Below are 13,967 nucleotides of genomic sequence, written 5' to 3'. Positions count from 1 at the left end.
TTCACTCTGCATTAGCTATCACGCGTGCTCACTGCACGCCAAGCACTGAGCCCAGAACAATAAGAGAAGTATTTCATTCTAACATTATTCTTTGAGTTAGGTACCATCATTCTCATTTTATAAATAAAAAAAATTAAGGCTTAGAGAAATGAACCTGGCAGAGCCACTCAGTAAGTCTCAGAGCTCGGGTCTGAAGCCAGAGTTTGATTCAAGAACCCTGTCTTCAACGATCATACAATCCTGTCGTCCAAACCACTGAAGTCGGCACATAGGCTGAAACCCATGCTACTCCAGACCGCAGAAAGAACACTGGTCAGAAAAGTCAGCAGACTTATGTTTTCATCAGCTTACACTTAACTGCACTTATGAATTTGAGAATTAACCATTTGGAAAAAGTTACACCAAAGGCTTTCACCACTCATAAGGTTGTTGCAAAGCTCAAACAACTTGGTAAATAAAGTTATGATAATTCTGTTCTACATTCTAGTGATTTCTTTGTTTGCAACTTTCACACATTAGGATCACGCTGCTACCTATGTTCACATAATGACCATAATGGACTTAGAAATGCAATTTGAGTCTGCCACGGAAAGTCGTTCAAGTACAGTGGTTCTCTAGGTCAGGCAGAAATCACCTGTAGGCCTTTCCCCATTCTGATTTCTTGCCGTAAGAGGAGTTTGTCAGAATGAGTTGTGTTCTACAGACAAACGATTCTGATATAGCCTCTGGCTAAGGATTCACCTTAGCATCGTGCTGTAAAATAGGCAAATCCAGAGGTAGCATATTCAGACTGAAATCCTTTCTCAAATACTTACTGACCATGAAACCTAGGGCAGCCGACGTTCCACAAAACTAGCAGTGATTGCCTTACACACAGTATCTGTTCACAATAAACCTTAGTTATTACTTACAGAATCCCTGTGGGACGACTGACTTGAATTTCTCGGACGCCGTTACAAGTAGCTACTGCAGAGCTCTGTTAGTTTGGTAACTGTAACAATGAAATTTGCTTCTCTGGATCTATCTCCAGTTATTCTAGTCTTGATGTATGAAGCAAGACAGAACAAGTTCACTTCCTGTTTAACATAAGAGAGTTAATCCATCCCTCATGTCATTACGAGAATTGAAACATTAGCCATACCACTTAGAAAACGCCACCACTTTCCAGTAATCAAACTATGAAAGAATAGATGGTACAAAAAGGTTTGCATTTCAATAGAACTAGCTTTATTCTTCTTCTTATTATTATTATTATTTTAAACAAAAGAAATGGTCTAAAAGCAAATGCAGATATGTACCAAGGGATGGACATGACCCGGTACTTACAAAGGAGATGCTGTGTCATAAATGAAAACAGAGTGTTAGGGGAAAAGTAAGATTTCAGGTGCTGTCTGTTTGGATAATCTGGAGACACAAGGTAACTGAAAGAAGGCGCTGTACCAAGCAATCAGCAGGAACCGAAAACAAAATGAAACAAAACCGCCAGCAGCTGCTTTTCCAGAGAACTACGTGCTGGCAGTGTGAGAACTGGCATCAACTCACGGTCTTCTCATTTTCCCCATTTTCTATAATTTTCCTCTTCTTCTCATCTGTTTTCTTCTTGAAGATGTTATTGCGGTAAAACTGAAGCTCTTTGATGCTTTCGCTAATGTCATCCAGTGCCCTACAAGCAAACACATCACGCTGAACTGAAATGTCCACGGAGGTTATGAGCAATGGACTAAAGAACTTAAGAACAGGTATTACTGTAAATGCCACTATCTGATATCATTAAGAAGAGGAACATTTCAACAAATCAAATTTAAGGGCTTCATCTAATAAAAAATAAATTTGCTTAAAAATATTTTTCTAAAATATATCAGATGATAAAGTCTCCCCAACTGTCCTAGAAAATGGTGGGGGGTTCCATGGGGAAAAAAGAACTCTGGGGTCAAGTAAGTTTAGTTGAAAATCTAGGTCAAATATTCCTTGTCTGAAGTTCTTTGCGAAGCATTTCATGTACCCATGTGTGCCGCGAATTTCCAAAGGGAGGCTGTACTACATACACGGTGTTTCTAAAACTGAATCGGCCACATTTGTGGAACACTCATTAACAGCTCATGGAACAAAGTCTGGGAAACACTGTGCAATACTTAATGACATCCCTACACCAAATATATACTGGCATGCTCAAACATAACTCGTGACTCAGTCATAATGCACATCGATCACCAGACAGCACCTAACCATAAAAGATCTACTTCTCTCTCTGGTGGAGATTTGTGCTATAGCCAGTGGCAGCCTGACTCCATCTAACAGCCTCTCTTCTCCTCCAACATGCTGTTTCTCGTCTGCCGTAGCCTGAGAAATCGGGTAACCGAGATTATTAGAACGGTGTGCAGGTCAATCAGTAAGCCCTGAATGATAAGCCAAGGGCCTCTTCTAGAGAATAAACTGCACAAACGTCAGAGCAGGAGTTTCACGGCGGTTATTGTGGCTAACCTAACAGTTCTGCTTTCTTCCCAGGTCTTGGATATCCAGGGGACAGCTGAAACCATCAAAAATAAAGCCTCTGACTAAATCAAGGTATACAACATCTTATCCACAACACTTAAGTCCATAAAAGATCTTAAAACCCCAAGTACTTTTATGACTCACTATGTGGCAAAACCTGATTAATCTTGATACAAGGCTATTCATACTCAGTAGTTAGGCTATTTGGTGTGAATATCCCTATGTTTCACTGAAGAAACATCAATGTGTTTGATCAGGGGATGCTTCCTCTGACCTTGTTAGGCATGTTATATAATCGTAACCACTACAGATACACTATTACCTTTGTAAAGCTTGAAATATTCTGAAATCTCAAAGACATCAAACCCTGTTTCAGATAAGGTATTCTAAACCTGTATTATTGTGCTGTAGCCCATTTAATCCCTACCCCCCAAAAAATACTAGAACGCCACACTCTCTAGAGCAGGGATTTGGTCCGTTTGCCTAAAACTGGGCGTGGCACATGGTGGGGACTCCGTAAGGAATGAACCAAATGCTGCCCTTAGAAGCTGCCTGCTAAATCCCCCGTCAAAATTTTATGTTCCTCCTGAATGATGACAAAATTAAAAAAACAACAACAACAACAAAAAACTTTTTTAAAGAGCCAGTAAGTACAAGACACTAGACAAACAAGATCTTCAAATTTCTTTGGTTCCGGGGCCTAAGTCTATAGACGTCAAAGAAAGGATCTGAAAAACTAAAAAGTATCAAAGTTAGGCTATGTTAATACAACTGTCCACAAAGTGTTGTAATTAATTTCAAATGGCTACAAGTTCATGCTCTTGCTGGGAGGAATATTAATATTGCTCATTACTAGAAAGATTATAGACTGTTTCATCATACCTACACACTAAGCTATCTAAAAGTTTTAAAACTGCAATAAAGACATACGATGCTACCTATCTCAGAATGGAGTAAGAGAATCCTGAACAGAGCTCCAGATCATCTTAGCAAAAGAAAGTTGTCTTTAGGCTGGTGGACCTTTATTTTTCCCCCAAGAAAACAAGAGCAGAGAACAGACATTATTGTAGGCAGTCAGGAGTTCGAGACTTATGTGCTTGCCAGACAGCCAAGCTCTTGGAAGGACCCAAACTTACCTGTGAGAAGCAGCCTTCTTTGGTGCAAATTCATATTCTTCTGGATACCAGCGTCTATACACAGCAAAAACGGAACTCTCAAAGGAAACTGTCTCAAATATACTGGATAATTACCTCCTTCAAGCAATTTATCAACATGGAAAAAGGCATTTGAGTCAACTCAAGGAGTTGCCTCCTTGCCCGGGACGCTCTCTTCCACCCACACTTCACCCTAGATATTCTCTTTAGGCAAGCTCGTCAATGTGTAAGATTCCTAGATTCACGCCATCTCAGCCCTCCCCCAGTTGGTCATGGATAGCCAACCACCTGCGGGACATCACACTTCTAATCGACATATATAAAACCACACTTATCCTCAAGGCCTCCCTTCTCCCATCCACCAAACCGGCTTTCCCTATCTTCCCCTTTATCTTTGAACAGTTCCATCAACTGCCTAACTGCCCAAACCAGAAACACTAGAATTGCTTTACCGCTCTTCCTTCCCCCACTCCTTCGTTCATTCGATACCGTGCCAAGGGATGTTCTCAGGTATGTTATCTCGTTACCCTTCTCTGCCACCCAAATGCCATTTCCCTTGCTCATTCTCCTCTCTCCAAGATGAGGGAAAAGCCTCCTTTCTGATCTCCCTCTTTTCTTGCCACCTTCTAATCAGAATGATCTAATTGTTATCACTCATTTCTCTACTTGAACTTTTTTAAAGGAACCCATCCCTTACAGTGTTAACCATCTCAGCAAGGCATACAAGCCCTTTGCAAATGGCCTCACCTCCCACCTTTGCCAAACATCATGCTTTGCCCTCCAGCATCAGTGAACTGTTTGTAAGGCCTCAACTATATTTTGCCCGTATCTTCCTGTGCCTCTATTTCTTCATACTTGTGCCCATTCTAAAGAATCTTCCCACCTCACCTAGATGCCTAGAAAGCGTCCACTCTTCTTTAAATATCAACTTAAAACTTATTTCCTATGCAAAGCTTTCCCCGACTTCCCATTCCTCAATCCGGTACATTTCAGGGCTCCTTCCCCCTTGGGCCCTCAATATTCTCTATGCACATTTCCACGACAGGAGTCATCAAAGAGTATATTTGGAGGGTGTGTGCTTTACACATCTGTCACCCCACTAGATTCTAAGCTATTTAAAGGCTTTTCATCTGTATGTTCCCAGCACACAGGCCAACGCGTGGCACAGGATGGGTGCTCAACACGTTTTCTCAACTAACGAAATTTATACAGAAGATTTCTGGCATCATTCCTCGCAATTCTTACCAGTCCAGAATCAATTAAGGAACTGTCCCAGCGAGCTAGGGACAATGTTGCACACCCACCTGGCACCCTCAAGTTCTAGAGTTCTCTTCAATTACTTTCCACAAATTCTCAATTAAAACATGCTAAATGGGGCAATTCAATGGATCCTAAATATAGCCCTTACCTGCACAGTTCTTTAACAGTGCTCACATCAATTATTCTATAATGAAGATGTTTCATGAACTGGGGCATGTATTTGTCAAGAAACTTCTTATCTGCATGAACTGAATTTCCTAGAAAGACACCAAGCATACCGCATCTGTGTATTTCTAGCAATATACAACAGGATATAAAAACTCATTAACTATTTTTGAAATGGAAAGGATTTTTTTTTTTTTAATTTAAACAATTCCTAAAAGCATCTCAAAATCTCTAAATCAGGTTTGAGGGCATGTGATTAGGTTACAAGTGCAGATTTGAGTACTTAGTCAGGCTCAAGGTAAATTTATTAATGGCCTCTCTCCAGAAAAAAAGGATAAATCTACCACTCCACATATTTAACACACACATCTATTCGTTACTTTTTCGGATCATACCAGATGTGCAAATTTTCTCCCGTGTCATGAAATCCACACTACTAACACTAAAAACTTAACTGAATCACATTAAGTAAATAAACCTTTATTCGCATTCCAATTTTAACAAATCATATCCATATTCATGTTTCCATACAGTAATTTATATTAAAAACACTAAATTTTAAATACGTACTTTAAAATAGACACCAACGACACTAGCTAGAGGGAGATTACATATACAACATATGCTCTAGTACTTAATGTCAGAACTTTTTAATGAAATTCAAGGAAAGCATAAGCTATCACATCAATTCACATATACAAATACAAACGCATCTCCACAGGCCATTAGCTGTCCTCTGACAATGGCAGTGCTTTCAAAACCTAGAACTGGCCTGGTCTCTTTAAAAAGTCAATGTCACACGGGGTGGGGGATGAGGGGGGAAGGGTGGGAGGGGAGAAACAGGTAAACTTGTGCATGAGTCTTGATTGAGTCCTGGTTCAAAAACAATTAGACATTTCCACGTGGACTAGATATCAAATGATGTTACTGAATTATTTTTAATTACCTTAAATGTGATAATGACATTGTGGCTACCGAAGAAAACATCCCTATTCTTAGGAAATACTTAACTGAGAATAAACTGAGAGTTGATGGGGGATGGGAGAGAGGGGAAAGTGGGTGATGGGCATTGAGGAGGGCACCTGTTGGGATGAGCACTGGGTGTTGTATGGAAACCAATGTGACAATCGATTTCATATTAAAAAAAAAAAAAGGAAATGCTTAATGAAGTATTGAGAAATGAGGTTTCAGAATGCCTGCAATTTACTTTCAAATGTCCAAAACATACATGGCACAAGGTTAACCATTATAAATCCCACTTTTCTGCACATATGAAATTTCCCATAGTAAAAATAGGAGGGAAAATTTTATTAAGTCCGTGTACCCTCAATCTCACACTGGGTTTCAGGGTATTTTTCCAATACTCATGTTATAACATACACAAGGAAAACAGAACACAAAATTAAGATGTATACTCTAAATCAGGGTAAGTAGAAGGCATGATGGTCTTAGTGGATCTTTCTGGAACTGCGGTCTCTTGAACTACCACAATGGAAGACTATCTACGAGATATACATAGGATCGGATTTTACCTGCAAGTGGACAGAGCCCCGGAGGAGTCTGCTGTCGTACAAAGGACAGAAATTCATACTCTGCCTGTTGCAATGTCATTGTACTCTCCTTCACTGCCTTGGTTAGACCAGACTGCAAGAGAGAATCCCCAGCCCCCACCAGAAACACATCAAGTCAGTTTTCAAAGGCATCCAGAAATGAAACTTCACTTCTAAAATGGGCAAATATAACCACAGATGGACTATTCGTAAAGCTCAAGTTCAAAGTGAAACTGCCATCCTTGCACCGATTTTTTTTTTTTTCTTAAAGAATCCAGGCCCAAAAGGCTATGTTCCTGATTGTTAATAGCATTTCCACACAGTCAGAAAAGACGGTGCTCAGAGTCCGAGGATATAAGCTCTGGGAAGAAACAACTATGAACAGGAGAGCAGCATTCCCCCTTTTCTGAGAGTTGACGTCTAACCTTATCCAAAAGACTGACTTGAGCAATACTTGACAATCCGCAATGCGTTCGCGACAGACTGAATGCAGGAGAGGAAAAGAGAGAACATTCAGGAGAAGATGATCTCGACAGGTCCCAAAGATGACAGGTAAACAAGCAAGTGGTCTCCCAGGCTTGCCAAGCAATCTTCCTCTAACCCTTTTTAAAATCCCATCCAACAATGGTATAGGATTCAGATGTGGGAGCAACACGCTCGTTACTGATCCCCAAAGCAGCACTCCTGTTATTTGGTAATGTTACCTTCCCATGATGCTCCTTACACCAATCTGACATGCTGTCCAGTAACTCATCTGGCTGTTTTATAATCAGGTTAGGACCCTGTGGATGGGAAAAGCCATTAGTCATCCAGAATCAACAGGGACAACCTTGGTGTCTGAGGTAAAGTCTAACCTCACTTTGTGAGGATTAAACACACAGCTAGCAGAGAAAGAGATGAGGGCCCTTTGTTATCTCTGTTAAGTGGTCCTCATTCACGCCAGTACTGTGTACGATGGCGAAAAGGAATGCACACACGCGCGCACGCACACACAAACGCACACACACACACACGCACGCCTCAGATGAGTGAAATGCCTAATAAGAAGACAGTAGTTGCCTATCAAAGGTCAGCAAACCCAGCCATGACCTTTGGCTTTTTTCTTTTCTTTTCTTTTCTTTTTTTTTTTTTAACCAGTGAGCTAAGAATGATTTTTACATCACGAAGAGTTGTACAACAAACAAACATTTGACAGGTATGTGGCACTCTGAGCCTAAAATATTTACTATTCAGTCTTCTTTAGCAAAGCTTGCCAACCTTTAATTAGGAGTTCAATTTGGAAAGTGTCTATATTGCCAAGTGAAAGAAGCAAATTGCGCAACAGCAAGTATGTGCATGTGATTTCATTTACGCTGGATAAAAACAAATAAATAAAAATACACACATTTGTATATGCATACAAAGTATCAAGAAAGTACACAGAGTTTGGGAAGTAGGAGGCAGCAGCAGAACGGGGCAAAAAACTAACAGGTGACTAGACATACACTTTAGACAAAGTTACACTGTTGAATTTTAATGATATTTTTATATCAAAACGTTGAAAGGGTAACTGGTAACATCTGGGGGGAAAAAAAACACGTGGCCCTCTAATTCTCCTCTCCATTTAACAGAACATTCAACTTCTGAGTGTCTCAGACACAGTCCCAGCAGAAACAGAAGCCTCACTTGTGGCATTAAAACAGGTCATTTTGGGCGTCGTTTCTCTGTACAATGGAGATAACAAACCGCCCCCCTTCCCTCAAAGGGCTGCTTAACAGGATAAAAGAAATTATAGATATCAAAGTTTCTGAAGCTTTTTGGAAGAAAAGTACTCTATGAATCCAAGGTATTATTACAATTAAAGTGGTAAAAATAGTTTGTAATCTCTGAGAGAAAAGGCTAGAATTTGACTATTAGACATCTTACAACTAACAAGGACTTGCAGCCAAACAAGAAAACTGGTAAAGGCAATCTCCAAGAAGCAAAAAATTCACTGATTACATATATTAAAACACATACACACAACACACACACACACACACACACACACACATACACAAAACCCTCCTATTGTTAAAAAAAAAAAAAAAAAAACAAGCATTAAACAAAAAAGCAATTCTAACAAACTCTGATGGGAAAAGCAAACTATTAATCTAAGGCTCTATAACTTATTCTAGGTCCCGGCTCAGAACCCTGCACTATCTACAGAAAAATTTTCAGGGTAGGATGTTTTTTCCTCTACCAGCATAAAACTTCTTCCTCAGACTCATATACAAAAATAAAACATATTTTCCACAGAAATGACACTTAAGTGCCAATAGTCCATAAGCATTTTTTTTTTTTTTTAACATTCTTATCCTCATCTGACTGAGTCTATTTACAAATGCCACGGTCATCTGCAGCTGTGTGAATACAGACCCAAATTTCCTCCAGGGTACATATTAACTAACTGGTCCATTAAACTGTCAGTATTTCACATTATATCAACAGACTAAGGGAAAAACTCTTCTTCAGCCAAGAGTAAGGAGGGCTGACAAAATAAAGACACTTCGCTTCACTATTCATTTGCAGTAAATTCCAAGTGACAAAAAAAAAAAAAAAAAAAAAAAAAACCCAAAACACAGAACTGTATTTATATAAAGTTAAAAAAAAAAGAGCTAGTTGTTGTGATGAGAAACACAAAGTCTCATGATTCTCCTCCAGCTGATGTATCAAGAGGTACTCCAGGATGTGTGCCTGGTACTCCACTCAAGTAGTAATTCATCTATAAATGCCTTCTCCCGTCTCTTACCTACCAAGATAAGTAGAGGTCTTACTGGAGATTTATGAAATGTATCCAATGTCAGTAGCACATCACTACCACCCTCCGGGAACTGACTTTAACAGAACCGCCTTTTCCACAAGCATCCCTACTGTGTTCCTGGAGTTTCTTACTACCTCTGAAACTGCTGACAGTATGAGACCAAGGACCAATTCAAGAGCAGGATTTCACCGTCTACCAATCAGAAGCTCTCTCCCACACTTCTCAAATGCTTCACAAGGGGCCAAAGGGCAACAGGTGTGTTGTTTTGCTTAATGTTTCGGTTAAAAGCAGCATGTGAATCATGCCCAATATATCAATAGGAGAATATGCCGATTCTGCATCACCAAATTCTAAAATCTGAATATAGATCTAGGTAACCACACATCCTAGTGGGGAAGGCCGAAAGTGGACATACAGACTCAAGTTAAAATTAAGGTGATGATACAAAGATGACAGTTTGGCATGAGGCACTAATCCTGATGAGACAACAGCTGGTTGTCTGGTTGGTTACAAGTTCTTTACTTCAAATGCCTGGGTGAAACTCCTGGCTCCCCCCCAATAACAAGCCAGGTGGCCTTGGGCAAATTACCCAAGATCCCTGCCAAAACGTCCTCCTCTAGAAAATGAGGGTAATCTCCTACCTCACAGTCGCTGTCAGGACTGATAGTACGCACACGTAAAGCAGTTAGAAATGCGCGTGGTGCACAGTAGGGTCGAGAGCAATTCCCTTTGCCATTTGGTGCGTGGCATATTGAAAACTAAATAGGTTGTGAGAGACTACTTCGGTTCTACAACCAACCCTACCATGACCTAGCATATTACTTTGGAACTTAACCTATATATGGGCCTCAGGTTTCCTATTTTTCACATAAAGAGATGGGGAAACAACGATTTAGATTTCCAATACACTCCAAATAGTATGACTGTATTATACGGCATCACCTACTTCAGCCAAAATGTTGAGATCAGAGTCAGTTATCAGACACGCCATCTCAATAATCTGGTCCTTCTCAATGTCCAATCCTGTCATCTGCAATCAAAAGTAAATATGTAACACACACAGAACCAACTCTCTATTTCACCCAATTTTATTTAACTGGAATCCCCCCAAACATAGTCCATTCATCTCCCATAGCCAGGATAAAAGAGACAATGATGCTTCCCGGGCAAGCCCTCCAAGCACTAAACATGAGTCATTTATTCAATAAATATTTACCAAGGGCCTACTTTATGTGAGGCACCCCAGTTCTACTGTAGGACAGATGCAAAGTCAGCAAAATTGAGGGCTGACACCATTCAATTTGGTCAAGAGTTAGGCAACTCACATCGCTACATCTCTGCAGCTTACAAAGTTTTCACATTAATTACACCACTTGATCTTGACCACAATCTAATGGAGAAAGCACGGTTATTAACCACCACTCCCCACCCCCACCCCCACCCCCATTTCATATATAAGAAAACTCAGATTCAGCGGAGGGGGAGTCCTCGGCATGGGTTTGGAAAACCTAAAGGGATCAAAAGTAGTTTCTAGTCCCAAGTGAGACCCTAACAGCATGACCTTGAATGGGACGAACTCTCTCTCTCGGCCTCAGTTTTCTCCTTTATGGAATGAGAGGTAAGGCTGAGTCATCTCCGGAGTCCCGTCCAGCTCGAACAACCTAGGGTCCCATAAGGCTGCGGAAGGGGAGTGTGGAGGCTGGCACAGCCGCTGCCCCAACCCCCCACCCCGGTGACCCTAAGCCCAGAAGGACCAAAGCGTTAGGGAGGTCACACCCGAGCGGAGTTCGGGGGTTGGGGCGGGGGAGGGGGCGGGATGCAGCCATATGGATGACTCTTCCCTTTCGAAAAGACACCCCACAAGTCCACCACGGTCCCCAACACCCGCAGGAGTCCAGCCTGCCGACCTGCCCCGTGCAGCCCGCAGCCCGGCGGCGCTCACCTGCCACACCTGAGACCCAGAGACCCGCCGCAGTCCGCGGACAGGCTCAGCTACTCGGTCTCCGCGCCGAACCCCACTCGCCTCCCCTCACCCCCCCTCCCCCGCGCCGCCGACCGCACTCACCTCCAGGTCCACCCAAACCATCCGCTGAGCCATGCTCTCCCCTGCCGCCATGGCTGCGCCACCTTCGCGGACACCCCGCGCCCCGAACTGCCCGCGACTCCCACCCACACCTCGCAACAGCCTGGAGCCCAGGGAGCCGCCTAGCATCACCCGGCACGAGCCGCCACGGCCCCAACCTCTCAGCCGGCGCTGGCGCAGGCGCGATGGTCGCTAAACGTCGCAAACCCGCGGGGAGGCGCAGGAGCGAAAACCACAAGTCCCAGCATCCAGTGCGCCGGCTCGCCGTGAGCAGCCCGGCTTAGCTGCCGAAAGGGATGATGGTATTTGGAGTCTCGCCTGGTGTTCCGACCGCTTTCCCCACCCCCGCCACGTGTTTTCGGATGTTACTGGACGCGCATGTTTTTCAGAACTAAGTTTATTCGTTTCACAGAGTTATTTCCTGAGTTTGGATTAGTTGCGAACCGCCTGGTTGAGAAAGAAGTCTCTTACTTTGTTTGGTCAAGGGAGATATGCTTATCTATTTATACCTGTATACATATACTTTTTCAAATTGATCTTTCCTCTTTTTGCCTCTCCCCCTCCCACCCCCAACCTTGTTACTTACCTGCCCCTCCACGCAGGGTATTTTTCTCGTTGACGTAATGCAGCAGGGCGGTGTGCTATTTTTAGGCCAGGAGGCCAATTCCACTGTCAAATCCTTTAGAAATCCTTGAGATCTTGTATCAGTGATCACTTACCATGTATTAGGTGTTCAATAAGACTTCCTTGGCAAAGGGTCGCTCCTTATTCCTTGAGAAGGGAGGTGGTCTGTGTTTCAGTTCAGCTGTGGTGTATCAGTGCTAATGAAGACGTCCTGCTCCACTCTTACAAGTCCCTCCAAGTTTAAATCTTGTCCTTTTATAACGAATCTGCAGCAAATTAAAATGAACTAAAAACGGCTCTGCCTGGTCTGAAATCTGCTTTGGTTTTGATCAAAGTATCTGTTATCTCCTCTGGGCATAGCTACAGTTTCCATCATTTCCAGGAGCAAAGATGGTCACCAACAGGACCTTTCCACCTTGTAGTGTCAAATTGCAGGAATCCCTTAAAGCTTTGCTATACAGTAGCAAATTCGTTGTGCAGAGTGCAATGTTGTCGCAAACATTGATCTCAGCCTGGAATTATACCCTCTACATTTTTTTTTTTTTTTTCTGAAAGCCATATTGACACTAATTACGGAGCTTGTGGTCCATCGCATAGTAATTCGTACCCGGTGAGCTGGTTTTGTGAGAGAGAAACTTTGTTGCCTCATCAGAGCTGTAAGGATACTGTAGCGTGCTGGATGCCACGTTCAGCCAACCCCCCACCTGCTCGGGCATATGGAAACAAAATTGTGTGCACAGATTGTATACTTATAAAGATTTTTATTGTGCACAATGTGTATATATTATAAATGCATTGCCTGATGAGTCACATTGTTTCGCTGTAGCTTTTTATTCATTTGTAGCCTACCTTATAAGAGATAGGCTACCTTTCTTCCTTCCCCCACCCCCCTCAGTTTTTACCTTGATTCATAGAAAGTAGAATCAGTTGAAGTACAGAAACTTTTACCAATTGGGCTTTTTATCATCATTCTAAAGTATTATTATTTCTTTAAACTTTCACAGAACACTTGTGTTTTCAAAGTTCCCCGGAACACTGTTCAGTTTTCTTAGAAATTCCAAATTAGAAAATGCTATTTAGATTTAAGAACTTATATTCTGAAAATTTATGACCTTAATTTTAAAACGATGTGTAGTTAAAATTATGTGTGGACATTTTTGAAACTTAACTTTTCGTAGCAATTTACTTTATAACAAGAAAGACCCATTTTAGGTGATTGGCGCTATAGTGTAAGGAGACTTAATAGCTTATTGGGTTTTGTGTACAATATCATTACATTGGTGGTCTTAAAGATTAGCATCCCAAAAGCAAACGCTCCAAAATCACAAATCCACACCATGTAAATAAGGAGGACAGACATAAGAACATGGGACCCTAATATTTGAAGGCAACCTCATCCCATAGTGGACTCAATAATTTATTTCTCTTTTCCACACCATTTTGCTCAGAGACTTTGCTTTCTCGGTTCTATTTGGATCCTATAAAAACTGCTTTTGTTAACTAACAACAAGGTTATAGCGCTAAGAAATCTTGTTCTCTGATATCACAGACTATGATAAGCTTTGCTGTGTGAAGTCATTTTAGTGACAATAGACCGTGTCTTCTCACTTTAAAGAATCTGAGCCATGTGAGTCAGTGACACAGAAAAGCTGCCTCAATTTCCAACCCAGGGGCAGAGATTCAGATAAAAGGTTGTCAGACACAGCATTCCACATTCATCTTGACTTTTTAGTTTCTAAATGAATAGGGCTCTGAGTCAGCTTCTCAACACTGCTGGTAGTCAGACTATGATGTTTCTAACAGAATCAATGACAATGTTTCTGACAGAACACGGCCAAGGCCACAGAAACACTCCC

The 13,967-nt window shown here is 41.7% G+C and overlaps 1 protein-coding gene across 1 annotated transcript; it reads right to left on the bottom strand.

Annotated features, from left to right (window-relative positions):
• Positions 1–1,204: 1,204 nt before the first annotated feature.
• On the bottom strand, positions 1,205–11,674 carry REXO2 (RNA exonuclease 2). The gene is made up of 7 exons (XM_003992383.4): positions 11,470–11,674; positions 10,351–10,434; positions 7,327–7,404; positions 6,605–6,716; positions 5,056–5,164; positions 3,630–3,683; positions 1,205–1,663 (listed from the first exon to the last, which is right to left on the bottom strand). The coding sequence occupies exons 1-7, from the start codon at positions 11,614–11,616 to the stop codon at positions 1,534–1,536; spliced, it is 714 nt and encodes a 237-aa protein (XP_003992432.1). The 5' UTR covers positions 11,617–11,674; the 3' UTR covers positions 1,205–1,533.
• Positions 11,675–13,967: the final 2,293 nt, after the last annotated feature.

This window comes from Felis catus, chromosome D1 (genome assembly GCF_018350175.1).
Source record: "Felis catus isolate Fca126 chromosome D1, F.catus_Fca126_mat1.0, whole genome shotgun sequence".
In the NCBI taxonomy this organism is placed as follows: Eukaryota; Metazoa; Chordata; class Mammalia; order Carnivora; family Felidae; genus Felis; species Felis catus.
The sequence above is the reverse complement of the archived record's forward strand: the minus strand, read 5'-3'. Positions and strand labels throughout refer to the sequence as shown.

Coding starts and splice junctions, on each gene's coding strand:
- REXO2 (XM_003992383.4), bottom strand. CDS start 11,616: ATGCTAGGCGGCTCCCTGGGCTCCAGGCTGTTGCGAGGTGTGGGTGGG. Junction 10,435..11,469: donor TGGTTTGGGTGGACCTGGAG/GTGAGTGCGGTC, acceptor TTTTGATTGCAG/ATGACAGGATTGGACATTGA. Junction 3,684..5,055: donor ACTGTTAAAGAACTGTGCAG/GTAAGGGCTATA, acceptor TGCTGTGTATAG/ACGCTGGTATCCAGAAGAAT.